We start from the raw sequence: 26,450 nt of genomic DNA, 5'->3' as shown, positions 1-26,450 counted from the left end.
TGGTTTCGACAGCAGAGAATTCAGAGCGTGGGATCTCGATAGCGACCATTGGCAGTAACCGATGCGCCTATGCTCGGTTGCGCGATTGCACAACGAATGAGAAAACAAAAAGAGAATATTCGACACTGCCAGGCCCTTCGGGTTGTTCAACGGGCACGCTGAAACCTGCTCTCGCTGTCCTCACGGCCACCTTGAGTGGGGCACAAGGACTCCGTACGATCCCTGCAGCCTTGATCAGAACGGCAAACGTGTTCGGCGCCTTTTCTTTTTCATTTCTTTTTTCTTTTTTCTACGCGTTTCTTCCTGGGCTCCTTGGTAGGGTTGTTTCATTTCGCTGATCGCTATCCCTCTGCGCAGCCTCGTACATGCCACGAGGCTTCTTTTACCCAGCAACTTTCATTTCTCGTACGCACGAGGCAAAAAGACAGCGATCTCCTCGTCCACTACAACGACCATGCGTTCACGCAACCACTCTTGGAGCCGCGGGCTGTCACGGCGGCCGTGACATTCGCCCAGGGATCATTCTTCTTCGTCGGAGTGCATAGCTGCGGCCTCGTACATTCCTTTAACGGACTAGGGTACGTTAATTGTACCTTGCTTTCTTTTTCCCCTTCATATTTCGTGCTACACGCTTTTTTTTCTTTGTGTACGTCTACAAGGCATGATTGGCACGAGTGGAACTCGCATACCCTGCCGTACAAGAAAGTCGCCTTCCCTATCGAGTAAGGCTCCTGCGTTGGCGTGTTCGGAAGGCACGGGAAGCATCGGTTTGGCGGTATTCCGTGGCGCATCCTCTCGTAAAGGGATCCGCGCGGGAAAACATTTCAATTCCCTGAGAGCAGCGAACAAAAGCAGAATGCGCCGTAAGTGCGCGAAGGGCAGAAAAAGCCGCAACGTTAATTAATATTTTACCCCGCGGCACCAAGTGCAGTGCTTGCCAGGCCACTCGTCATTGAACATCGACGCCGCTGCCTTCTCGGTTTTTCGCGCCACTACCGCTTTTAGCTATAGACTGCCAGCTTCGCCACCGCTAACAGCACCAAACGATGCTGGCATATCACTGCTTGGTGTCTTCGCTGCGAATATTTACGCACTAGCTGCAAATTAAGGTTGCAAACACTTCGAGTTGTAATTTCACTGGATAAAAAAAAGAGAGAAATAGAGAGATAAGGGCCTAGGACAGTAATCTGATGTACTGCAATCTTCACAATCTGGACCTGTATCTCGCAAAACTTCGTACGTAGCTGAGGACAGTGGCTGACCATCGTCGAAGCGATCGTCTCGTTCACCCTTCGATCGCTGTCATTGAGTGGCGGGCGCCAGGACGCAAACACTCATATAAAAAGAGTGTTGTGAATGCGGTATCGCGTAAATAAGACCAAGCTCTAACAAAAAAAGTCGTATAAATTGTTCGTAAGAGTTGGGTTATATTTGATTCTCGTCACTTAAAACACCCTACGAAACTTGTACTCTGTGGCCGTTGGTCACGCCACTCCGTTGCTTGTCCCACCACCGAAGCTAAGCTCACTGTGCTAGTAAAAGCTAAGCTCCACTGCGCTTCGAAATGCGCTGGTATTGGCTCTGAAACCTATAACGTTACTGCAAAAAGACTTTGCCGCAAACGTGTAAGATTGTCCAGAAATGGCTTAAGCGCTTACCCGCTACAATGGTTTAGATGTTGTGGTATTCTCCTGTAGGTCACCACAGTCTGTGGAATAATGCACCTGGTCGCTGAGCCTGTAATTTTGATGGGGGCAAAGCGCGAAAACATCGACATAAAACTGTCCCCTATGTTACCTATTGCCGCCCTGGAGTTGCACTGGCGCACAAAATCGCAGTAATTGCTCATCTCACATAGCTTGGTCGTACACGAAGAGCAGAAAGGAACCACGGACTAAGCTATACTAGTGCAACTTAGACACGTGTCCTCCTATCCATGTATCTGTCTTCTTTTATTAGCCGAGCGAGAGTAATATTTCTTCGGGTGCCAAAATGGTAAAGCTATTGCCGATGAAACCGCGTTGCGCAGTCGCGCAGTACGCCGCGCTCTTATAAACGCAGCAAGCGAAACGACGTCGAAACAATCGCACCAACGGCGCTTAAACGGCCCCAACCTTAACGACTGCTGCTTGCGTGAGTCGCAAAACACAAGTCCCAACATGACTGCGCAATCAGTCCCCGCAAGTGATGGGGAATCGTCTCCGTTGCGTTAAAAAATATCGGCACCACTACTCTTTGGCAGCGGATCGATAACCAAGGGTTTTCCAGTTGGTACCTTGCGATGCGCGTGCGCAAACATACGCACACGCACATACACAGACACACGCACACGCGCGCACGCGCGCGTGAATGGCGAGGTGAGAGCCACATTGTGAGGAGGGGATTCTACTGGAACGGCGCCGCTTCAAACAGTGCGCGGCGTCCCGTTTACAAACGACAACGCGCGGGGCTTACGTGCGGCGGTGGGGAGGAGAGGGGAAAGAGTGGTGGTTCCGAGTGGCGTAATGGTGCGTTCGAAATGGCACGTCGCGCAGCGATAGACAGCCGAGGAAAGGAAACCCATTTGCCGCGCGTCCGGCCATGCCAGTGATGAAAGTCGACGTGCAGCACTGTACTATGCCGAGTGAGCCTTGCTCCCACCACTCTTCGCTCCCGCGTTTTTTTCTCTTCATATTGCTCTTACTTTTGTTGTTGTTGTTGTTGTTGTCTCGTCGCCAGGCAAGCTCTTATAGTTTGTGTTGGTGTTCTTTGTTTCTTTGCAGCCTGCGCGCAGGTAGAGGGCATCGATCCTCAAAGCGTCGGTAACGGTAAAGCTTTATAGATGCCTGATCAGGACGCAAAGGAAATATATAGGCGTTTACCTGCATGTATGCGTACGCCCGACTGTGTAACACGGAGGCGCATATATATCAGTGTTGTAGATAGATAGATAGATAGATAGATAGATAGATAGATAGATAGATAGATAGATAGATAGATAGATAGATAGATAGATAGATAGATAGATAGATAGATAGATAGATAGAGATAGATAGATAGATAGATAGATAGATAGATAGATAGATAGATAGATAGATAGATAGATAGATAGATAGATAGATGGATAGATAGATAGATAGATAGATAGATAGATAGATAGATAGATAGATAGATAGATAGATAGATAGATAGATAGATAGATAGATAGATAGACGGACGGACGCACGGACGGACGGACGGACGGACGGATGGATGGATGGATGGATAGATAGGCCGCCCTCCAAATCACCGCCTTTACTCTCACGTCTTCTTCCTTCTTCTCTTCCCTCGCCTGCTTTGCATTACACACACCGCCGGGCTGCAGATCCCTTGGATGTTCTCACATTGTACAGCACTTACTGGAAACGGAGAAATGGCGGACTCGACAGACGCCTTCTGAGCGAGTACACCGGACAAAGCACGGCACACTCAATAAATAGCATAGAACCACTGCGTACGATTCGAGAGCACGCTCTGCATATTTGACGTAACAATAGCGACACGGAGACAAGCGGTCAACAAAAGAAGGCTGAATATTCTGAGGCGAGCTTACTCTCTTTCTTTCTTCCCAACGACATCGACCTAGCGACCTGGATGAGCGGTAACACCCCGAGCGGTCACCTGACGAAGCCACAAAGGTCCTGGTCTGGCCTGTATTGACGACATCGAGCAAGAAGGCGATATCCCGAAACAACCTCTCTTTCTCTACCTCCGAGCCTCTTATGCGAACCGTTCCGTCCTCAAGAGAGGGTGCTGAAATCCCTTACATCGTAATAATGAGACATATAATAGTGTTATTAGTTATCTATTTAGGTCTTTGTTGTTGCGATTTACTAAGCAGGGTGTTTATCACGGTTTATTTTTTATATTTCCCCGTATTTAAGCATTCCTGTTTACCTCTTCTGCTACTTATCTTGACAGAGGAGAAAAAAGCTGGCAACAGGGTCTTACTTGGCCTTTGCCACACAATGACAAAAAGACGCCGACAATAAGTAATTGGCGTGAGTACGAATGACAGATGTCCCATAGCTGTTTTTTTTTTCTTTTCCTAATGAATTAAGCTCAAAGCCCCTTCCCTCACTCCCTCCCTACTCATTTCTATTCTTACTTTATATTCCACCAGATGTAGAGCTTAGCCATCTTTGCTTAGCCACATTAGCAATGTGCATGCGTATGCCTCGAAAAAAAAAGACAGAGGGAACACACAGGTGCGAGGCGGTGCGCAGTGGGGGACTATATTGCAATCCCATAAATGTGGACGTTGCGAGAAGGGAAAGTGGTTAAGAACATGTAACTAGGTCACCCATTTTTTTCGTGGACGAGCCTTTGAGAATATCGTGTAATGCCCACAGGCATGTCGTGCGCAACTACGCAGCTGCGAAATCTTACAACTGCCCATTTCTCCTTTCAATGCCTTTTTCCATCCATGTACTATGGTTACAAACCTATATTTAGGTAACGCTGTCTTTTGTTCGCCAACACGAATAAGAAGCACCGGAATATAAAGACGGTACTGTCACCCTTGTTTTAAAGCACCGATGTTTACTATGAACGCCTGTTGTGCTCAGCAGTGCTATAATTATAATAGTGCGAGCCACATTTCACCTACACCTCCTTATCCCTCAGCACGCTATATTGAGATGGACACGAACATCGTAACATGCTGTGAGACCAATTATCGCGTCGTTTATCGCGCTTCTGCAGTCCACCCCCCCCCCCCCCCACACACACACACACAACAATAACAATATGATGCATGGTAACCATACATTCTGTCTCTCGCCATCTTGTAAGTGCGTTCGCCAATTTTGCGAATTGGGCAACTAGTTAAGCTACACTTCCACCGTGACCAAATTTCAACCCCTGCAGCCGTATTCTCTAGCAAAATCTCACTAAACGACTCGAAAGTGTAAAGAGGATGACAAAAGAAAGAAAGAAAGAATGAAAGAAAGAAAGAAAGAAAGAAAGAAAGAAAGAAAGAAAGAAAGAAAGAAAGAAAGAAAGGAAGAAAGAGAAATAAATAAATAAAGTGCTCCAGCGCCAGACGGTCTTGCCCAAGCTTAATGAGCAGATTAAATTAAACGGCTTTTTATCGGTACGGCGCCGAAACAAAGGTACTGCTGATCACGCGCGCGTCCACACAAATGCAGTCTTATTAACAAAGCAGCAAGCAGTGCGCGAAACCACGATCCCTGCAATGTGAGCGTTCGGTCGCGCCTTGCGCGATGTTATACCGCGTATATACAGGGCTCCTCACGGGACAGCGTTCCTGCGCTGCATAGCATTTACTTAACCGCTCAGAAGAGTGTGCTAGCCCAGCTCAGCGGTACGCTTCGTTTTCTCTCGAGAAAGTAAGCATCATTTTTGTCTATCGTGAATGACTTGCTTTAAACTCGAGAAATAAACTTTATTACGCTGTCGTGGCGGGGAACTATGGTCGAGACTTTTCTTGGCAGATGCGTTGTCTGGCTAATTAGTGCTGCGCGCTCACTGTGACGAAACTTTGTTATCTCCATATACGTCGAGCGGATGAAAGTGTAGTTGTCGGAAGAATGCGAATGAAAGAAATAGAATAGTAAAGCGTCGCGCTTCTCTAATCTTGGGTGCTGCATGATTTATCAGCGTGGATATGCGATAGTGCACAGACGCAAGATGTAATTGCGCTTCCGAAATCGTTTCCTTTTTCTTATCTGGACTGCTGGTTTCGCAAACACAGCTGTTTTCTTGTTGCATCGTTTGCGCGGACGCAATGTTTCTCCGTCGGATCAACCCTGCTTTCGCGTTAATCAAAGCTCATTATGTTCTTCAACAGTTGGCGCATCGAAAGCGCTTTAGGCACTCAAGCAAATCAACGTAGCATATTTGACTTCCTTTTAATGTTTTTATTGTCCACAATCAAATCATACCAGTGTAGCGCTTGCTGGTCTACATGTACAATGCTTAGTCGCCGAACTGCCATTGAACACAAGAAATAAATTGGTGCCGTCTTTAGGTGGCTTGTCTCAAATGGTTAACTAACGTCGCTGACCGAAAACATGCATTCAAAAGGAAGCTTTTTGATTCCTTCAATCACCATGTTTATGATCACTTTCGCAGGAACGCACGAACACACACGCACGTTTAGATAATTCTGACATTACCCGCGGGCGCTGGTGCTGCAACGGCATGTGACAGGTCCGTCTTGGACTAGTCGCCTCCCCCCCCCCCCCCCGGTCTTCAGATAATCAGGCGCTTGTCAAGCAATAAGTACTTTTGACGAGCAGCTCGGCCATTATGCTAAAGGATGGTTCAAATATCTTGGCATTATTTCTGTACAATGCCAGGGAACACTTTGTTCCCGTAAATGTGTGCTTCTGACGCTGAGGATCTAAGCAGTACATACGACACTCATTTCGGAGTGTCTAAGTTGGATTTGCTGTTTTATTATAGTGATCGTTGTAGCGAAATTTGACATCTTAATCTTGTTACTGGTGTAATAGGACGTGAATCAATATGAACAATGGAACTGGGAATATTGTTTCGCGTCCTATTACACCAATAACAAGAGTGAGCTAACTCGCCCAGCAACCAATCAGTGATACGTTACATTTGTTTCCTTTCCTTGCGCTGCGTTACAACTAATATTATTTTTTTTATTATTATTCTCCTCATGACAGTGTTGAATTTTTCGGTTTGCGGATGCCGATGGTTCTTTACGTTGCATTAAAGTGGGTTTGCCTGATCTTGACGTTTGCAGCACTAGTGTGGTTTCACCGTTCTTTTGTAACCTTGTCCGTTATTTGTCCAGCATTTTCTTCTTACAATGTCGGACAGACAACGAACCTGAGATCCTACCTTTGCCGTGCCCGATCAAAATAATGTTTTTCCCTTTCTCTCTCTCTCTCCTTCTTACATTGCTATGCTGCCCTGATATTAGCTGGCTATGTGGTGCATCTGCGACATCCATTGTTTTTTGGTTTTAGTGTCTCGGGTTACAATTATTTCAGACAATTGTTCTGTTTCTCTTAATTACTTTTGTGCCAGTGAAGGACTCATGCTTTAAACTTTTTTCTTCTTCTCGTCGAGCGAAAACAGCCGAAAACGGACTCTTGTTTCTGTGCCTCTATCCCATTCTTTCTTTCCTTTTTTTTTCTTATTTTCTTTCCTTTTGCCATGGGTTTTGTATAGTTTGTCATTGTATATAGGATAACCAATGCCTCCTCCTGAAACTATCATCTCCATATACTTCTTGGTCTTCTAGTATTAATGTCGTAATAATAAACATGACACAAGAAACTACATAGCAAATGATTCAACCACATTGGTCATATAAGATATATTGTCTTCCTCGTGTTACGTGCGAACCTCTCTGGCCGCTAAAAGCACGAACCAATACTCAGTCTTCGAAACGCCCATCTGCCTCGTTCGTCACCCACAAGCGCAAAGGGAGCAAACACGTCATCGCTAGCAGTTTCAGTCGGTGTTTGACGCATGCCAACATTTTTATGCCATGCAACCGACAATGTCAGCTCGCTATGAAGCAGATTTGCTATTCCGTACTATATATATAGACCACTGTTGTGTTCTTGGCTGTCCACACACAAAGTAGGCACGCAAGGCCGACGAGCACGTACATGTACGCAGGAAACACGCAAAGCGGCTATGGGGCCCCGAGGTTCGCTGTGTACACGCAATGCCTGCGAGTCACACAGCGTCCTTCTATAACGAAAGCTGAGGTCCATATTTGGCATTAAGCTCGATTTCTCTTTTTGCCAAGGTAAGCAGAAACCACGAGAACACGTTTATGTGTTCAACTTCTTCTTCCTTTCTTTCTTTCTTTCTTTCTTTCTTTCTTTCTTTCTTTCTTTCTTTCTTTCTTTCGTTTTTTTTAATGCATACGCATTTCTATGCCTACCCAATGAGGAAACCCGTCTGTTCGTCCGTCCCGTAAGACGATCGCTTTCAAGACAGGGCCCGCAGCGGCGAATGAATTCCCATTGGTGCTGCCTCTCGCTTCAACACGAACTAAGCGGTGAGAACAGAGCGTACACGAAGCTATCAGTCCTCGGCGCACTCTGTCCACATCGCAGATCGCTTTCAAGATAGGGCTCGTGAAGTCGCGCCATACGCAACTGCCGCAGGTGTACCATTGATCGTGGTTCATAAAGGTTCGACGCGGATGGATAAGGCACTAAAGAGCGATAACGCCTTAGAATGATCAGAACGTCATCAATGCACCTGGCGCCCGCAAGCTGCAGTAGTTTGCTTGCGTCATCAATTCACCTAGCGCCGCCGTCCGCAGCAGTTCACCTCGCCGCAGTGATGTCGCTTATACTGGTTGGAACAGGTTTCATAACATTGATAGTAGCACCGGGTGCGTGGAGATGAGCAATTGGCACAATGCTTACGCATACTTGGACAATTAATTCCCGGAGGAGTTTCAGCGTGAATTTTATTTATTTATTTATTTATTTATTTATTTATTTATTTACGGCAATTCCGTCTTTAATAGAGAAAAAGTTCATGTTGCGCCACGGCTGGTTAATCTGCAGATGGTAGAACTCGTTTTGTCGCCGCTTGAGTGTTGGGATGCGGAAGTGGCCACGACAGACATGGCGCGCATTGAGAACAGAAGAGAGGGAGCACCGTTATGGACGGAAGTGGATCGAACTAATTAAGAAAATGTATCTCACTGTTTGCTGCCATTCCAGGCGAGCAGGGCTGTCTCTACGCCTATAGTGATGTGTTCCGCCGGCGTCATGGAAACCGCGACAGGCAAGACAGTTGTCATAGATCGTCAGCCGAAGTCCCCTGTTGTTCCGCCTTCTTTTTTTTTTCTTTTCACCATAATAAAGGCAGCAACGATGGCAGCAACAAGAACTAGACGTGACAGGGACAAATAAAGATTAAGGGATCACAAGCAATGAATTTTCTGATACAAAAAAAAATGTGAAGCGAAAAAAATAACTGATCCCATTAAATGGCGGGTTTAAAAACGGACTAGCTGTGCGGGGTTTCATTGTTATTGCTCTGGGTTACGCTGGGCTGGGGTACAGATCACGGAAAGAAGTGGGCTTGTACGGTCACCGTTACTGCGTTTTAATTACCGCCTAAGTCCGGTTCTTTCCGTGTTGTGCGTGCCCTTTCATACATCACATCAATAATGAAACGCGTTGTCTGCCCTACCGAGCAGGTTGGCCTTTTAACTGTCAGATTTCGCTGGTTGGATCACCATTACACTTCCGCGGTATACCCACGGCTTACGCGCGTAAAAGCAATGATTGTGCGATGTCAGCACAATAACACCATGAAAACACAAGTATCCTCCTTCTTATCTGCCTAGTTGGTCAGTTAACATATGGAAGCAGATTTCCTCCAACGCGGGATGAGCTAGCGCAAGTCACAGGTCGTTAGCCGAGGCGAGCATAGCACGTCAGACTTGCTCCTTTTCGCTTGAATTAGGGAATCCGTTCTTTTTCAACTTCGCTAGTCGAGGTAAAGCATCGTCCAGAACTAACGTGCTCCGTAATCCCCTATTGGACTATCGCAGCTAAACGACCCGCATCCGGCTATAAGCAAACAGGAACGAATGAAAACAGAGCTACACTTGTAGTCAAGTACTGAGATAGTACAGCGAGCGCCGTATTCGCCTGCAAAGTCTGAAAGAACGAAGCTCGCAACGCGCCACCATCCAGGTGCAGCCCGAAACAGCGTGCCTCTGCAACCGCGAAGTGCTGTTACGGAGCGTGCAGGAGATGGGGGGTAAAATGAGGGACGCGCGGCGGCGGCAGTGCCGAGAGGGTCGTCAGGCAGAGCTTTCGCGGCTCGTCTGGTAACTCGCGGGGCCACAGAGAGCGCGCCTGTATTAATGGGCATTGTTTGTACAGAGCCAACGCGTCTGATTTATTAGCGCCATTACTATCCGCGCGCTGGCCGGAAGACAGGCCGAGAAAGCCAAGGCTCCCATATTATACACTGGCACGACGTAGCCTCGCCACCGAACAGAAACTGACACCGCCGCAGCGAGAGGAGGTTTTGTCAGCTGCTCTTCTTTTATTATTATTACGGTTATTCTTTTGTCTTGCACGGCGTAACCGCTTTCATTTACGAGACGAGTGAAAATCGACACCAGCGAGCGAGGAGTGAAAAATAGTGCTGCTTCGTTGGCACGCGCCGCTATTCGTGCCAGCCGAATGTATCATCTGGTGAGACTGACGCGCGAGTAATGTGGTGGTGTCCCTAGCGAGCTGTCGTGCCGGAAGGATTTAGCATTTCTGTCCCCGTTGCTACGAAAAACCTGAGAGTTTTGAATGAAAGAACCTGTCACAAGCAGGTTGCTTGTATAGCGCCAACATAGCTTGCCAGGACTGCCGTTATTGTAGGACCACTGCATGTTGTGCCGGAGCATACGAGTCCGCCTCGGCCCAAGCCCACTCTTGACGGCCTCGCTTTCTCGGACAACTTGATTTGCGCCTGCCCGCTGTGGGCACTAAAACCTTCGATGCGGGCTGCGGCAAAGGGCGCGTTCCTTCTGAAGGCGTTGCCGCCGCCGGCATGGCTTCCGCCGGCGCTCACTGTACTATAGTGTCTACGCGTGTTGTGCAATGAAATCTAATTGAATGCAATTGCATAATAATTAGGCAAGCCACTCGTCTCCCATTCTGTCCGCATGGTGCCCTTGCATCTAAACGACTCATGCTTCGGCTCTCGATGGCCTTATTCATATAGTTGTGTGCGAATATTCGAAATTCTTGAATTACAGATCTAATAATTTATTTATTTATTTATTTATTTATTTATTTATTTATTTATTTATTTATTTATTTATTTATTTATTTATTTCATACTGCAGATCATGTTGCAGATCCAAGCAGATCAAATAGAAAAATTGATTAACATAAGGTGTCAAAGGCAGCAAGTGAAAACAAAAAAGAAAAACACGCGGCATCATAATGCTACAGTTTATGTGTCAGCGACATTCCACTCTCTAATGCTACGCGGGAAAAAGAAAAATTTGGATGTGTCAGTGCGAGCAAAGTAATGGGTTAGTGTACCGGGTGGATGGTGACGCGTGCGGCTTGTGGTTAGAAACGATACATAGGGTGCAGAATCAAGTGCTAATTTTTTATTTATTAGCAAGGAAATTTTCGACACATTTTTTCTTGTTGTTTCAAGGAATTGGATACTGTTATTTATCATTAGCTCAGACGGCGAGTCAAACGGTGAAAATTTTCAATAAATAAACCTTATGGCTTTCCTTTGAATTCTTTCAAGCTCTTTAATATTAGTTACAGTATATGGATCCCCCACCACGCATGCATACTCGAGCTTAGGCCTGATTAATGAATTATATGCCAGTAGTTTAATCTGAGCGGGAGCTTTCGAAAGTTTATTCCGTAATAGACATAGTTTGCGAAAGGCGGATGAGCAGACATTTTCAACATGTGAATTCCAGGAGAGATTGTTAGTTATGGTGACACCTAGGTATTTAACACTGGAGACTTCATGTAAGGGCGATTGTCCAAGGTGATATCTGCGATCGAAAATAACTTTTTTTGCGTGATACGAGAAGGAAGTTAAATTTGTCTTTGTTTAGAACCATGCCCCATTCCTGGCACCATGCTAGGATATTAGTTAAAGAGTAATCTAGGTTATTCTGGTGATTAGAACATATAATGTCACGATATAGCACGCAATCATTCGCAAACAAACGAATCTCTACGACAGGAACAACTGTGTCAACGATCTCATTAATATAAACAAGAAATAATAAATGGCCTAGTACACTCTCTTGAGGTACACGAGAAGTGACTGCAAGACCGTCCGACTCTTTTCCATCAAGTGAAACATACCGCTTAGAGTTAGTTAAATAGTCTGAAATTCAGATAACTAATATCTCAGGAAGGCCAATAGTCTTTAGCTTTAAAATTAATTATCATGAGGGACATCATCAAATGCTTTGATAAAATATAATATGAGATCAACTTTGCCATTACTGTCTAGGGTAAGTGTTAGCGAAGAAACGATTGTTATTAATTTGGTTACTGTTGAAATACCCTTTACGAAAAACATGCTGAAATTTAGATAGATCACAGTGCCGATTTAAGAATTCATTTATGCGATTAGCAATGACGTGCATAAGTAATTTATAGCATGATAAAATTAGGAAAATTGGGCGATAGTTAGCAGCAAACGATCATCTTTCTTGGGCAGAAACGATTCGGACAGTCTTCCTGTCATCTAGCAATTTCCCAGTTCTCAAGGATGCGTGAAACATCACACACAACAACGTTGCAACTGATTCAGCATAACGTCATAGAAAAGTGTTCGGAATGTTGTCTGGCCCACATGTATCTTTTTTTTAAGTGCAGGAACATTGAAAATATCCCGCCATAAGAAACAAAATTTACTTTTGCATTGTGAAACTGTGCGGCTGTAGGGGTGCATGGATTGGAATTTGAGAATACGCTTTGAAAACAGGTATTAAAATGATGCGCAATGGCTCTCCGGTCAGTGATTATGGAACTGTTGACCGATGTCCGAGACACAATGGTCTTTTTTGCGCTAATGTAATTCCAGAACTTTTCTGGCGCGTTCTTTGCTGAGGGGGGGGGGGGGGCCTTTATTCATAATCTTCCCGACTGCCCGGGGACAAGGTGGCAGGGGAGCATTCTCAGCTGACGCTTATATTTAGGATACATTGGTAATACGTTCTCATGCAGACAATTAGAAATGTCTCCTCTGATCAAGAGAATAAAATAAAGCTGACTGTGTAAATGGCATGAAAGGGGGAAAAAATATAAAGAATGAATCTACGCAAGTCACACTAGGTGGCTTGTGCACTTACAATGTTCAATGCCTACTCGTCTTCAAAGATTGTAACAATGCTAACAGATGTGAAAGTAACAATAGGGAAAAAAACGAAGAGAATGGCAACAACAATGACACAGCAAATTGAAGGCTACTGCCTGCCTGAACCCAGGGAAAGCTTAACAAAGAAAAAGTAAGTTTTCCCAAAAATTCAGTTATATAAAACAAAAAAAAATCTCACAATCCTTGCTAACTTAGGGCACTCACGCATGATAAAGCAAAAGAAATGAACACACACACACACACACACAGGCGCACTGATAAAAGAGCAATAGAAAAACGAAAGAAAGAAAAAGCGGGGGACGTCATGACTGCCCGGTGTCTGCCACTCCCCAGAGCTGGGGCACAGTCTGTCCCCTCCGCTGCCAATACAATTTTTCTTGAGCAAGACAAGATGGGTTAGACAAGCCAAGACGATGTCCAATAAGAGAATTCATAGGCAGCAAAAAAAAAGTGCACATTGAACACCATCCCCCAAAACGCTACCAGTCCCTAGAGGCGGCCAGCCATATTCTTCTTAGCACACAGGCGACATATGACAGCGTGTAGCCAATCCAGAGCGGTTCTCGGAAAAACAATTCAACAATGGATAAGAAAAGAAAAAAATAGAAATATGTAGGAGGCGCTTAACACTGTCAGTCACCAGCGGAGCATGGACATGGTGCTTCAACTTGAGTTGCATGAAGCATGCAGCAAAGTACCGCAAAGAGCTTGGAAGACCTCCAAACCGGCAAGACCAATTTCAAGCTTCAACTGAGTGCAGCACTGTGGTTGATGCCACTCACAACTGCGCGATGATGACCACCATGGCCAGCCCAAGCCCTTTTACTTGGGCTGCTTGAAGGAGACTTGCAGCGGTCGGCCCGCATAGCGGAACCCATTTAAGGCCTCGATGGCCCATACACAGTCCTGGTAGTTGGCCATGGTGACGAAGCCAAAGCCCTTAGATAGGCCTGTGGCTGTGTCACGGATGATGTTCACCTTGGTCACCGTGCCATACTGGGCAAAGAGTTGCCAGAGCGACTTTTCGTCCGCATCGGTCCCAATGTTGTAGACGAAGAGCACGTGCCCAGCCGCGTCTGCTGCAGTTGGAGCAGGAGCCATGCCTCCCATTGGGTACTGGTAGGAGTCCGTCAGTGGGTTGTACCGGTAGCGGCCCTGGGCGCCACGCATGGGGCCTCCGCCGCCAGCACCCGGGGGCCCAATCAGCTGACCCTGGGGGCCACGGCCTCCGGGAGGTCGCAGCTTCTTGGAGTTGTCCTCGGCAAACTTGATCAGGAGCGGCTCGGTGGCACCTGGAAGCGTTTGACCCGACAGCGCCGACATAGCAGCCTCGGCATTCTCGCGCAGGTCGTACAGCGCGAAGGCAACCCCCTTGTTGCTCTGTCCTGCGTCGTCCTTGAGCACCCGAAACTGGATGAGCCGACCAAAGTCCGCGAACAACTTCTCGGCTTGCTCAGGGGGGAAGTGCTTGGGGATGCCACGGATGTAGAGGTTAGCGCGCTTGATGGTCTCGCCGCCGGGTCGCGCATATGCCACCTTGAGCTTCTTGTTCTGCAGCTGCAGGCCGTTCAGTGTCTCGACCGCGCGTGCTGCATCGCCGGCTCCCTGATAGTCGACAAAGCCGAAGCCGTAGCTGTAGCCTGTTGCTTTGTGGCGCACAATCTTCGATGACTTAATGGGACCGACGCTGGTGAAAAGGCTGCGGAACTCTTCATCCGTCAGGCCCTGGGGAAGGTAGTTGATGATGAGGTTTGTCTGGCTGTTGCCCCCGTCACCTTCCATGATTTCGTCTTGTTCCAGTGTGCCCGTTGGTTCAGGCCCTCGCTGCTCCTGTTCGGCCTCGTCTGCTGCTTTCAGCCGCCTTGCCAGAACTCACGAGACAGCACTGGCTGTGCACTTGGCCCAGAATACCCCCAGTGGCGTGTCGAAGGGAAGAAAAAAAAATAGCCCTTCCTCCGTGAACACTGTGGCAGGCGCGACGTGGTCAGCAAGGTGGCAAAGTTGACAAACCCAGCAGGAGAACAGGAGGGCCCCCAACGTCGGCAAAGATGGCAAAGATGATAAAGTTTGGCAAAGATGTACTGAAATATTGGCTTTTGGAATCACGCCCTGCATGTGCAAGATTCTCCTGTAATATCTTGATTAGTCCCGGTTGCACTCGCTGCTTTTTTAATCATTTTATTTGGCGCTTCTGCTGTATAATATCACGTGTCATCCATGGTGCCTGCTTGTTAACTATCTTTCGCTTGTTTGGCACAATGTTATCAATGCAGTAATAGCACGTGCGCTTAAAACAGTCCCGCAGGACGCAAGCCACTGTGTCATCGAATTCAGTCAGGCAGCTTTCCATATATTCTACTGTGCAGGCATCATTGGAACGTGAGTAACCTTTAACAGATTTAATCGAGGAAATGTGACATTTCTTAAGTGACAAAAAGGGAAAGGACACTCCCACTAGATAATGATCAGAGAGCCCCTGCTCAACATGCACAGACTATTCAATGATATCACGATTTAGGAATACCAAATCTAAAACAGAACTGCTCGAATCATGTACACGTGTTGGATTATCCACCACTTGTATCAAATCATGCGCTAATATTAGACCAAACATGACATCGATGCTTTGGCTATGATGTGAACATGTTTGCATTATCTCCCAGTTGACGCCAGGTAGATTAAAATCCATAATTAGTAGAATTCGGTTCTTTTGGAATTGGGACATGTGTATCTGGAATTTGCTTAAGTAGTTCGGTGGAGATTCAGGAGGCCTGTAGATTGCATAAAGAACAAAGCTATAAGTTTTGTCAGCATGTCAGTTTTAGGCGCAAGCATTCAAGGTCATCAACATAATGAAAGCATCTATTTGATCTTTAGTAAGCACAGACACCCACCTCCCTTACAAGACCTGTCCTTTCGAAACACTTGATATGAAAGGAAAAAAATTTCGTCGTCATTTATTTCACTGCGAAGCCAAGTTTCCGTTATTACAGTAATGTGAGGGTCGTGCTGGAGTAAAGCTATTTCAAATGAGTGTTTTATTAATGACGGTGCGAGTGTTTATGTTTAGCAAACGCACATGTTTCTTTTGAATTTGAGAATGATGTCATGCCTGGGATTTCTCGCATTCAACAGTGTGAGATATAGGAGTGTGATTAGTCATAACCTGGGCACATTTGCTTTGCAATTCATCCCAAACGAAAACATATTTTTCGATCCTCAGCCTCTCATGCACGAGAAAAACCTTCTTTTAACCTATTAATGATGTCCTATTCGAGCCGGTCTTTTAATTCAATAGTCAGTATTTGTAAATACGAATGTTGTTCGAATAGTTCTCATCATCATCATCATCATCATCATCATCATCATCAGCCTGGTTACGCCCATTGCAGGGCAAAGGCCTCTCCCATACTTCTCCAACTACCGCGGTCATGTATCGATTGTGGCCATGTTGTCCCTGCAAACTTCTTAATGTCATCCGCCCACCCTTAACTTTCTGCCGCCCCCTGCTACGCTTCCCTTCCCTTGGAATCCAGTCCGTAACCCTTAGTGACCATCGGTTATCTTCCCTCCTCATTACATGTCCTGCCCATGCCCATTTCTTTTTCTTGATATTAACTAAGATGTTATTAACTCGCGTTTGTTCCCTCACCCAATCCGCTCTTTTCTTATCCCTTAACGTTACACCCATCATTCTTCTTTCCATAGCTCATTGCGCCGTCCTCAATTTAAGCAGAACCCTTTTCGTAAGCCTCCAGGTTCCTGCCCCATACGTGAGTACTGGTAAGACACAGCTGTTATATACTTTCTCTTGAGGAATAATGGCAACCTGCTGTTGATGATCTGAGAATGCCTGCCAAACGCGCCCCAGCTCATTCTTATACTTCTGATTATTTTCGTCTCATGATCCGGATCCGTGGTCACTACCTGCCCTAAGTTGATGTATTGCCTTACCACTTCCAGTGCCTCGCTACCTATCAAAAACTGCTGTTCTCTTCCGAGACTGTTAAACATTACTTTAGTTTTCTGCAGATTAATTTTTAGACCCAGCCTTCTGCTTTGCTTCTCCAGGTCAGTGAGCATGCATTGCAATTGGTCCCCTGAGTTACTAAGCAAGGCAATATCATCAGCGAATCTCAAGTTACTAAGGTATTCTCCATCAACTTTTATCCCCAATTCTCCCCACTCCAGGTCTCTGAATACCTCCTGTAAACACGCTGTGAATAGCCTTGGAGAAATCGTATCTCCCTGTCTGACGCCTTTCTTTGTTGGGATTTTGTTGCTTTCTTTATGGAGGGCTACGGTGGCTGTGGAGCCGCTATAGATATCTTTCAGTATATTTAAATACGGCACGTCTACACCCTGATTCCGTAATGCCTCCATGACTGCTGAGGTTTCGACTGAATCAAACGGTTTTGACACGCAAACCCCGTAATTTAATTTAATTCAAGTATGGTTTTGCAGCCCTCGCCATGCCATGGGGTTCGAGACAGTTGTAAACTAGAAGCGAAGTTGAAGGAAGATAAGTGATATTGCTTACAGTCTATATCATATCTGCTGGAGCGTTGGACACGCCGGTCGACCGGTTAAGCAATACAAATTACGAGAGCTTTCGGTCGCAATATTGTGTCTCTTGCGCTTTGTTTCAATGCTTCTATATTTTTGCAACGTTTCCTGTCGAAAATATTATCGTAATTTTTTTAAAACGATGTTACGTTCCCAAAAGTTGCAATGATTTTGTTATGTCGCGTAAGGCGCATAACAATATCCATGTTAATTTTTTGATGGTGTAGTTCACCTCTACACCGCTGGACACTCTTGCGAAGGTCACTAGCAAGAACTCCTCGCCACATTTACGGGAGGAACCAGAAAAGTGTTCGGACATACCGTTACCGTTACACCATTACTTAAACCTCCTGTAACAGACTGCGCATGTGCAGTTGGAGGCAGGCGGCATCGGTAACGCTAGAAAGGTAGCGCTATCATAAAAGGTCTATACAGTCAGAAAACTGTATGGGAGCAATAATGCACAAAACGCGTATTCCTTCTCTCGTGTATGTATCAGCCATTGTATTATTCCAGATGAAATGGAAGTGCAGAAGTGCAGGCAGTCGCGGTCAGATTAACGAGTGTAATGTGTGAGCGAATAACGATGGCGCTGACGCAAGGTTCGGGTGCTCCCCTCTTTTCACGAAAGATTTTTAAAAAAGAAATAAAAGGGAGAGAGAAAACAATATGTGGCGTAAGTATGATCTCAACTGAAAATATGAGTCTACGTACTGTGACGTAGCAGTTAACACGGCCTTTAATACGCCCCGAAGACGTGGCGGACCGATCACACTCAAGGCACAGGTCAATCTCAGGATGAGTACCCCCAAGCGATGAAGACGAAGAAACCGATGTGATAATGATCATGTGCGGACGATGAAGAAGTGCCTAAGAAATGCCCACAATACTTTCTGGCCAGGAAAACGTACACCGAAAGTACATACTTCCAAGTAAAAAGAGAAATACGAAGACAATTATCAGGACAGTAGTCGCAATGCTAGCCTGCCCTGTAAAGGAAGAGAAGGACACAATGTACTTTATTTGTAAAAAGAAAAGAAGAAAAAGAAGGAGAGCGAAAACATGGAGAGGTAATAAGGGCGAAACGAAAGAACCTCGACGACGGCCTTTGCGTCGTTTACGCGTGACCTTTACAGATGAGCAGGCTGCCCGTCAGAGAAGCTGCGGGGACAGCATTACGAGGAAGCGTGCAGCCCGAACGAAGGGGTTCACGCTGCTCCTGGCGGAGATCCCCAGGACGTTCCTCAGCCCGTGGACTTATTCTCGATGTTTTGTGTAGATTCACACGCCTCGGGACACATTGCACTGCTGCAGCTTTCATTGGTGGCGACAAATACGCGACGTCGTCGCTGAGACGCCAAATTAACCGCCCAAGCGCACGTAGTCTCGGTTTCGTTTTAGCGGAATCTCACTGCGGCAACCAAAGAGGCGAATGGTGTTTGTGGGCGGCGGTGCTTAACGCGACGTGGCGTAGGCGTCTCGGATTCTGACCGCTACTTTAATGAAAACGTCTCTCCGTCTCTTTTACACCAACAATTAGACGATGAACATGCCATTTGTTCCACGCCTCTGACGTCGCAGTTGTACTCGTGTTCGATAAGACTTCGGTTGATTTGGCACGTGGTGCGAAGACGGAAGCACATGCTGGAGCAATCTACGCGCGCTTTTAAATAGCGCCAGATTGTTAAAACTCATCTGAGGCTCGGGAGGGATAATCGAACGATTCCATTCACATATCTTAATTTCCTCTTTTTTTTTTCCTTCTATCGCTTGGTGAATGGATCGAGAGTCCGCCTACGTTATTGCGAAAATCGGGTGGTCATGAGCGACGCATCCGTGCTAAGGAAAGGATAAAATCGAGTGAAATAAATTCTCACATTATACCGGCCCTGTTCGATACAGCTCAGTCGATCAAGCTGTACGCCTTCGCAGCAGAAAAGAACCACTTTCTTGGGTAGGCAACCATTGACTCTTCTCATCGTATAGCCTAAACCGTTTATAGAAGAAAGGGCGGAAAAACGACACCGGCTTTTGAACATTTTTTTGAAGGCGATAAACAAAACTAGACGATAAGAAACATAGCGGCGTGAAGCGGACATCCATTCAACTTGTATCTTTCGATGAACGCCAAATTACAGCTCACCCTTCTTTTGTTCTTTCCTTTTTTTGCACTGTTAATTTTTTTTCCCTTGCTGATCACCGATGAACAGGAACACGAGTGTAATTTGCTGCTACAAGAAGGAATTACCTCCCTGCGCGTTAGCGCGGGAACAGAACGTTGTGCGACACGTCGGGGTGCGTGTGTGGAAACACGTCGAACGACAACAGTCATCACAGGTGACAGGACCGGGGGAAAATTACAACCATGGCTACGTTCCTGTACTTCTATACACGACGAAGCAAGACGAAGAGAAAAAAAAAAGCAAACTAACCTAAACAGGCGCCCGGTGTATAGACGCACCGCTGCGACAGGGTTATTACGGGTCCTTCCTTTCCTTTCCCCGTATTTCTTTGTGTATGTACGATTGTATTAATTGCTCTTTTTTTTTATTTCGCCCCTTACCGTCTCTCGTTATATCCAGCAACATGAAGATCCCGGGAGAGATAAATCGAGCGTTGATGGCACGACATTAGCTAATTAAGGATCATCCACCTGTGTTCGCGCGGCCAGTGTCCGCACGGGTGTGCCGCACCGCCAGCGCGGACAGATAACCGAATTAGACGTCGCCGTTGGCTTCTGCTGTGCCGTGATGGAGCTTTCCAACGTTCCCGCGGTCGCATTGGGCAGCGTCCCCGCCATTAATCGCCCCGCGAATATTAAACGAGTCTTGAGAAACGTCTCACTCGCACGCTCCATTTATCGCGCCTTTTACGCAGCAGGCCGCCGCAAATGGAAGGTTAAGCAAGGTGGCTCGACAGCACCGTGGAAGCGTGCGAATAAATTCCTCTTCCACAAGCGGAATGTATCGCACGCTGCGCACTGACAAACGAGGAGACGGCGTCGACGCTGAGCGCTGCCACAAAGTCACGCAGGAGAACATATCTAATTCATCGGGCGCACGCGCCACGAGCGCTTGTTCACTTCAGCAAAGTAAGGGGAAGGGGGCAGTCACCTTCGTGTGCGCGCATCGGCGTCTCCGTTGCTCGCCGAATGCAATTCTGAATTCCTCGCGCGAAACATGCAGCGCTGGCTATTTTAATGGATTTTCCGCTAAGTCTGGCGGATATTTTTCTGCGAATTTCGAGTTTTTTTTCTTAACGAATTGTTTTGGCGGAATCACTAATCATTCAGTCAATTGTTCTTGTTCTTCGGGAGAAATTTTTAGCGAGAAATAAAGATTACAACGTGGACTCGCTTTGTATATATATATACCTTTGGCGATACGTACGTTTTAGTCAAGTGCCTGCCAACTCATTCTGTGTGTTATACTTTGCCGTCGACTGCAAATCCGTGGCACTCTCAAGATGTCTGCAACATCTTTTCACCTAGGAACTTCAGACTTGATGTTGGAAATAAATCTTCACTTGACTTGAAGCCTTTAATTGGACGTAAAGTATGTGATAGCTCCAAAATTTACACACCTTAGGTGTTCCTTTCTAGTATTTGCGGCATGACATGTGCGATCTAATCGATGATTTCGTTGCCTAAATAAATGAATCAGCTAAACGTGAGCGATTCCTCCGGCTCTTAACTCATCTACTGCGACAGCAGCAGGCTCTCACAACGAAAGCCGCCATTGTTGTTGTGACTTCAAAACATGGCTCATACCCGCAAGAGGGATTGGCCACACTGAAAGCGGTAATGCTCAAGAAAGAAAGAAAGAAAGAAAGAAAGAAAGAAAGAAAGAAAGAAAGAAAGAAAGAAAGAAAGAAAGAAAGAAAGAAAGGGAAAGGTTGGGGAGGGGGAAGTGGAACAATAGATAAGGAGATGGACGGGTGGATGCAAAACTTTAATGAAAGTCCTGAGGTACACGGCTCCAGATAAGGAGAAGATAAGGGGAGAAAAGAAAAATAATACAGTCAGTCACTCACAGAGCCAGTCGCAGAGGAATCTCCGCTGTCACAAGCGTTCGTACAATCCAGTATCCTTCACGAAGTGCAGAAGTGCTTTTGTGGCCTTTTGCATGCAAGAATGCATAGGCCATGGTCCAAGGATCTTTTCTTCCGAGAGCGCTCTATTATCGAGCAGGTTGAGTTTAGCTTGTAGAGTACATCGCTTAGTGTCAATGGATGGGCAGTGACAAAGAAGATGTTCTAGAGTTTCATCGCACCCGCAGAAATTGCGCTCCGCACTGAAAGAAAGAGGAAGTACGAATAAGCGTATAATGTAATTGCACAGGTCTATTGGCTGGTGGATCAAATGTAAACGAGATTTTCGTTTTATCTATTCTTCTTATTTGTAGTAAGAAATAAACCAAGTATTAATTATTTTTATAGATAATCTGACGATCTAGAAATGCAGTAGCTTTTTGATGCCGTCGTACTAAAAAGAAGTCGTTGTCGAATCGTTGACCTGCCGGAGCTTCTTTGAGTCGCCCAAAGTGATGAAAGTTACAGGGCGACAAGTCAGGGCTATAAGGAGGACGTTCTATAATGGTGCCCAACGCATTTCCTATAATTTTGCGCACGTGACAGCTGCAGTCTGGGGCTTTGCGTTGCCATGGAGAAGAATCACTTTGCGTATTGGCTGGTCACGCCTTTTGCGACGACAAGCAAATTTAACCTCAAACAAAAGCTCGCAGTAATATACAACATTTGTTGCGCGACGATCATGCAAGAAATCAATATGCAGAATGCTGCGGCAGTCCCAAAAAACAGTTGCCAGCACCTTGGCAGCTGACAGCCGAGTCTTGGCTGTGACAGCGGCTGCCTCATATTTTTTTCTCCACTCCATGCTAGCTTGTTTCGGTTCAGGCGTGTTGTGGTGTAGCCAAGTTTTATTGCAGGCAACGACGCGATTAAAAAGTACATCACTTTCTTGTGCAAACCAAGAGAGTGGTGAGGGCCGTTCACAGACAGGCAAACATGCCAACGTCTGTTCTGTAGTAAAAAAATACGGGGCCCATCGAGTAGACACTTGCGGAGTCCTAGATCTTTTCTGATTATGGGTTCACTGTTTTCATAACTTCTTCCTATCTTAGAACAAATTTTAGAAACATTCGAACCTCGGTCGCCCTCCATAAGATCACGAGTGCCTTTAATGTTCTGCTCCGTAATCCTATATAGTCCCTGGGTGGCGGTCATGGTGCTCGTTCTTAACCTCTTCACGGCCGTCCATGAATTTCTTATGACAGGAAAACACACACGGCCTTGCCAGTGTTTGATCCCCGAACTGTGCCGTCAATTTGTGCAGAATTTCGGTTGGTTTTACACCCTCACGTGTCAGAAACTTCAAAATAATAGGTTGCGCCATCGACTGGTGTACCTCTTTCTCAGACATAGTGTGACGGACTACTGAAGAAATTTAACGAGACCGTTGCCGGCTGCTCACGTGACTCCTGATTCACACACCTAGCACGCCCTCAATAGAACCATAACGAGCTCTATAACAAAAAGTATCTTATATATTTGATCCATTCAGGTGTTGTGGCCTCTGAAATAAGCGTAAATACACACCACCACTCTCATAGCCCTCTCAAAACCTAATTGTCAAGCTCCAAAGCTGCACATATAGCACAGTGGTTGGTGCATCCGACTCTCCAACTGCACATTGCCTCAGGGTGCAGGGTTCGGTCTCCAGCGGCGGTGGTGAGCGAATTGTCATTCTCATTCGCCACGTGGCGTAGCTGATGAGGATGAAGGCGATTGCATAGCGGAAAAGGGCGGTGGGACGCAGTAAAAACCTAGTTTCTAGCTCCTTTCGTAATACAACGGCTGTTTGCTGTCATTTATCATGCGTCGGCTTGAAGCATTTCTGAGCAGGTCTTCAGCGGCATAGCAAAGTTACTTAGCTGATTCTGCCGGAATTCGAGTGTCACATTAGTGCGGTAAAGAATAACAATAATGAAAACAAGACCTAATCGGGCCCTGTCGAGCTCCTTGATTTCGTGTATTAGTGTATGCAATCGAAGCGAGCTGTTTGTGTGTTCCTCCTACCTTGTTTTTAGACGTATACACTTCTTACGCCGCTCTCATTAAAGCCACCACGTCTCTCTCCGCGTCCTTACAGCAAACTGCCTGAGTAGTTAAATACTCGGGCTTCCACGACGTCTTCCAACAATAACACAAAACTATTAGAAAGAAATCCTGCTGCGATATAAATATGAAAGCGCGCAAAGGAGCCCACTGAAAAGCCAGTGAGTGCCCATCTATGTGCGACATCTTATGATGATGTGGAGCTGTGCGCCCCATGTAATAACAAAATTGTGCCTCCACGTGGCTTGTAGAATCGCCAACCCAACTGAAAATCAGCTCCACGTTTGTCGTTTCCTCCGTTCCCTTTTCACAGGCCGTCCGTTTCATAAAAAAAAATCCATGTTGTGCATATATATATATATATATATATATATATATATATATATATATATATATATATATATATATATATATATATATATATATATATATATATATATATATATATATTCTTATCTTGCTTTCTAGCCGCGACAGATGCTTCAACGAGTACCCGATCGCTGCGGATCAGCCTATCCGAGTGCGCCTTTGAAGTTCCTCTTCCGCTACGTATCATAAAGATGAAACGGGCGGGCACCGCGTTTACTCTGCGCAGTCTTTTTTTTTTGCGTGATTTCTCGTTATTGTTGTTGCTTTCTTCTTTTGTGTGTGTGAGTGTGTTTCTGGGCGGAAGACAGGCGTATCTGCGCCTGTTTCCAGACGCTTTGCAGCTTTGAGTCGAGACAGGCTCCAGCTACGGTTAAGCTGATTCCTTCTGGTACATTAACATGGAAGACAGATGCGATGAACAAAAACAAGTCAATAAACAAGGAAACATGAAGGCATTAGATCGTGAAACAGAAGTCACGGTGTGTGAGTGAAAGAAAAGATCTCAAAGACGGCGCTATTTCCAGTTGAGGAGTCATAGAACGAGCAAACGAGTTCATTAACGGTATGCGAGCATAATACTCATTTTGGTGTCAGGTGGCCGGCTGATACACGAGTGGCAAAATGGAGGCAAGAAAGGGCAATAAAATGACAATCGTTCAATAGCTGGTCTTGTATTACCCGTTTCAAGAGCAAACATAAAGGCCTTGCGACTGATAACAGGACTATAAACGTAGAGGTATACTCGACTTACAAAGAATAAGCGTAAGTAAATAAATAAATGAATAAATAAATAAATTAGAACTTATTTTTGCCGATTTCCAGGCTCGGTATGTTTAGCAACTACCTAAACAGGGATGACCCATTGTACTTTCAAGTACCGACGGGCAAGATTAATCCTAAATATTATATTTCCTATTAACATTTAAATTTATGCTGGTACGACGACCGTGATTTTAGAAAAAAAACTAAAAATGTGCTACGCAAAATCAGAAATAGCTCGCCATTCTCACTTTAAGAAATTGAGTTTATCGTATTGAATTAACTGCGCCGAATTATTTTCGACTGCCTGGCGCTCTGTGACGTGCACCCAGTGAACGGTACACGAGTGTTCCTGAGTTTCGGCTGGGCTCGTGACTCAACCCGTTCGCGTCAGGTTCGTGGTTATACAGACCTATATGCACAAACCAACGTCCGTGCGCTCGGAAGAGCTGCTGCTGTTTCCTTGCAAGATAACGCTATAGCTTACGCAGGCGCACCTAAATGTTTTGATTATGCGATGTACTACACGTTATTTGCGCTTTTTGTCGCCTCGAAAGGCTTCCGAATGCACTACGCTGTGACGTCATGCTCAGTTTCACACTGCGTAAACATCTAGAGAAGGCGCACGTACGTATGCGCATGGTACGGCAAGAGAAACAGCTACCCGGAGCAAAAATGCTAGTATTGGCCGGCCAATGCAAACACCTTGAAATAAAATGATCGTCCCTTACAAAATTCGAGCTAGCAAACCCGTAGCGTTCGTACACCACACAAGTATACTCACAGCAACGAAGGTTCACTGAGGATACTGGGAGAATTCGTAGCAAGCCCAAAAGCTGCAATGTTTTTTGCGAGCGACGGGGGCGAGCGCAGGAATCTTTCCTGGCGCCCAGTTTGCCACACGTGCATCAGCCTTCCCAGGTTTCGTAGACATATGAAGACGGGAAAATGAGCTGTCACTGGCCGCACAACCAGCTTCGAATGACTCTCTATCGCCACTAGCTCGCACTCTTGCTCGATCCTTCACCGTAACCCACGACTGTCGCTGCTGATCGTTGGTGAGTGGTACTTGTGGGAAATTCGGCCACGGCTTGAACGTGGCGGATAATTTGTTCTTGCGTGGGCCCGCCCCTGCATGCTTCATGCTACAGTAGTGCTCTATACGTGTCTTTACTATGTATGTATAACATCCATAAATGAGTGAGAGAGAGAGCGTACAGCTTTTCTTTCTGCCTCTATTCACATGATACTTTCCATGAAAGAGGAGAAGGTTGGTGATGCAGTAAAACACAATTTACCGCCACCAGGAGCCAATGACTTCGCTGTCGTGTTATAATCCCTTTAGCGCTGATTTTCATCACTGGGCTAGTTCATAAAATGCGCTCCTACATCATAGTAGGATATTTCATTGAAATACGGCGAAGTGCAGAAAGCGCAATTAAAGTACACTTAAGATAAAAATTGTTTGCACTGTATTAGTGAGTTACCTTTCTACATAGCAAGAAAGGAACTGTCGCCGTGAGAGGCGGCTTGATAAGCCAGAAAAGACGCAAAAACGAGACTATAGCGACAAACTTCACGCACCGGCTTGGCATGGCGTCATGGATTTGGGCGGCATCTGCTCGGGCAGCTACTTTTTTATCGGTAAGGGTGAACTGCATCGTATTCGGAAGGAGCCAGAGACTGAACGTACAAGCTTTAGAGAACTTTTTTACCAAGCTACAACTGCCCAAATACGAGAAAATAGTTTG

General features: G+C 45.9%; 2 protein-coding genes and 1 long non-coding RNA gene across 6 annotated transcripts in view; 1 reads left to right on the top strand and 2 right to left on the bottom strand.

Moving 5' to 3' along the window:
- The window catches only part of LOC135917534 (uncharacterized), a 141,672-nt gene that overhangs the window by 52,753 nt on the left and 62,469 nt on the right, over positions 1–26,450 (top strand). The window lies entirely within an intron of this gene.
- Positions 1–26,450, bottom strand: part of LOC135917533 (uncharacterized) — a 385,479-nt gene that overhangs the window by 304,600 nt on the left and 54,429 nt on the right. The window contains exon 2 of one of the 3 annotated variants that reach the window (XM_070532986.1): positions 21,469–21,728. The exons of the other annotated variants lie outside the window; for them this stretch is intronic. The gene's annotated coding sequence lies outside the window, so the exon portion shown is untranslated. The remainder of the gene's footprint in view (positions 1–21,468; positions 21,729–26,450) is intronic. 3 annotated transcript variants of the gene reach the window in all.
- LOC135917530 (ELAV-like protein 1-B) lies at positions 12,762–14,913 on the bottom strand. The gene has a single exon (XM_065451108.2). It carries the CDS (start codon positions 14,650–14,652, stop codon positions 13,693–13,695), a length of 960 nt encoding a protein of 319 aa, XP_065307180.1. The 5' UTR covers positions 14,653–14,913; the 3' UTR covers positions 12,762–13,692.

Source organism: Dermacentor albipictus, chromosome 1, assembly GCF_038994185.2.
Source record: "Dermacentor albipictus isolate Rhodes 1998 colony chromosome 1, USDA_Dalb.pri_finalv2, whole genome shotgun sequence".
NCBI lineage: Eukaryota > Metazoa > Arthropoda > Arachnida > Ixodida > Ixodidae > Dermacentor > Dermacentor albipictus.
Note: the sequence above shows the minus strand (reverse complement) of the source record. Positions and strands in the feature narration are given on the sequence as shown.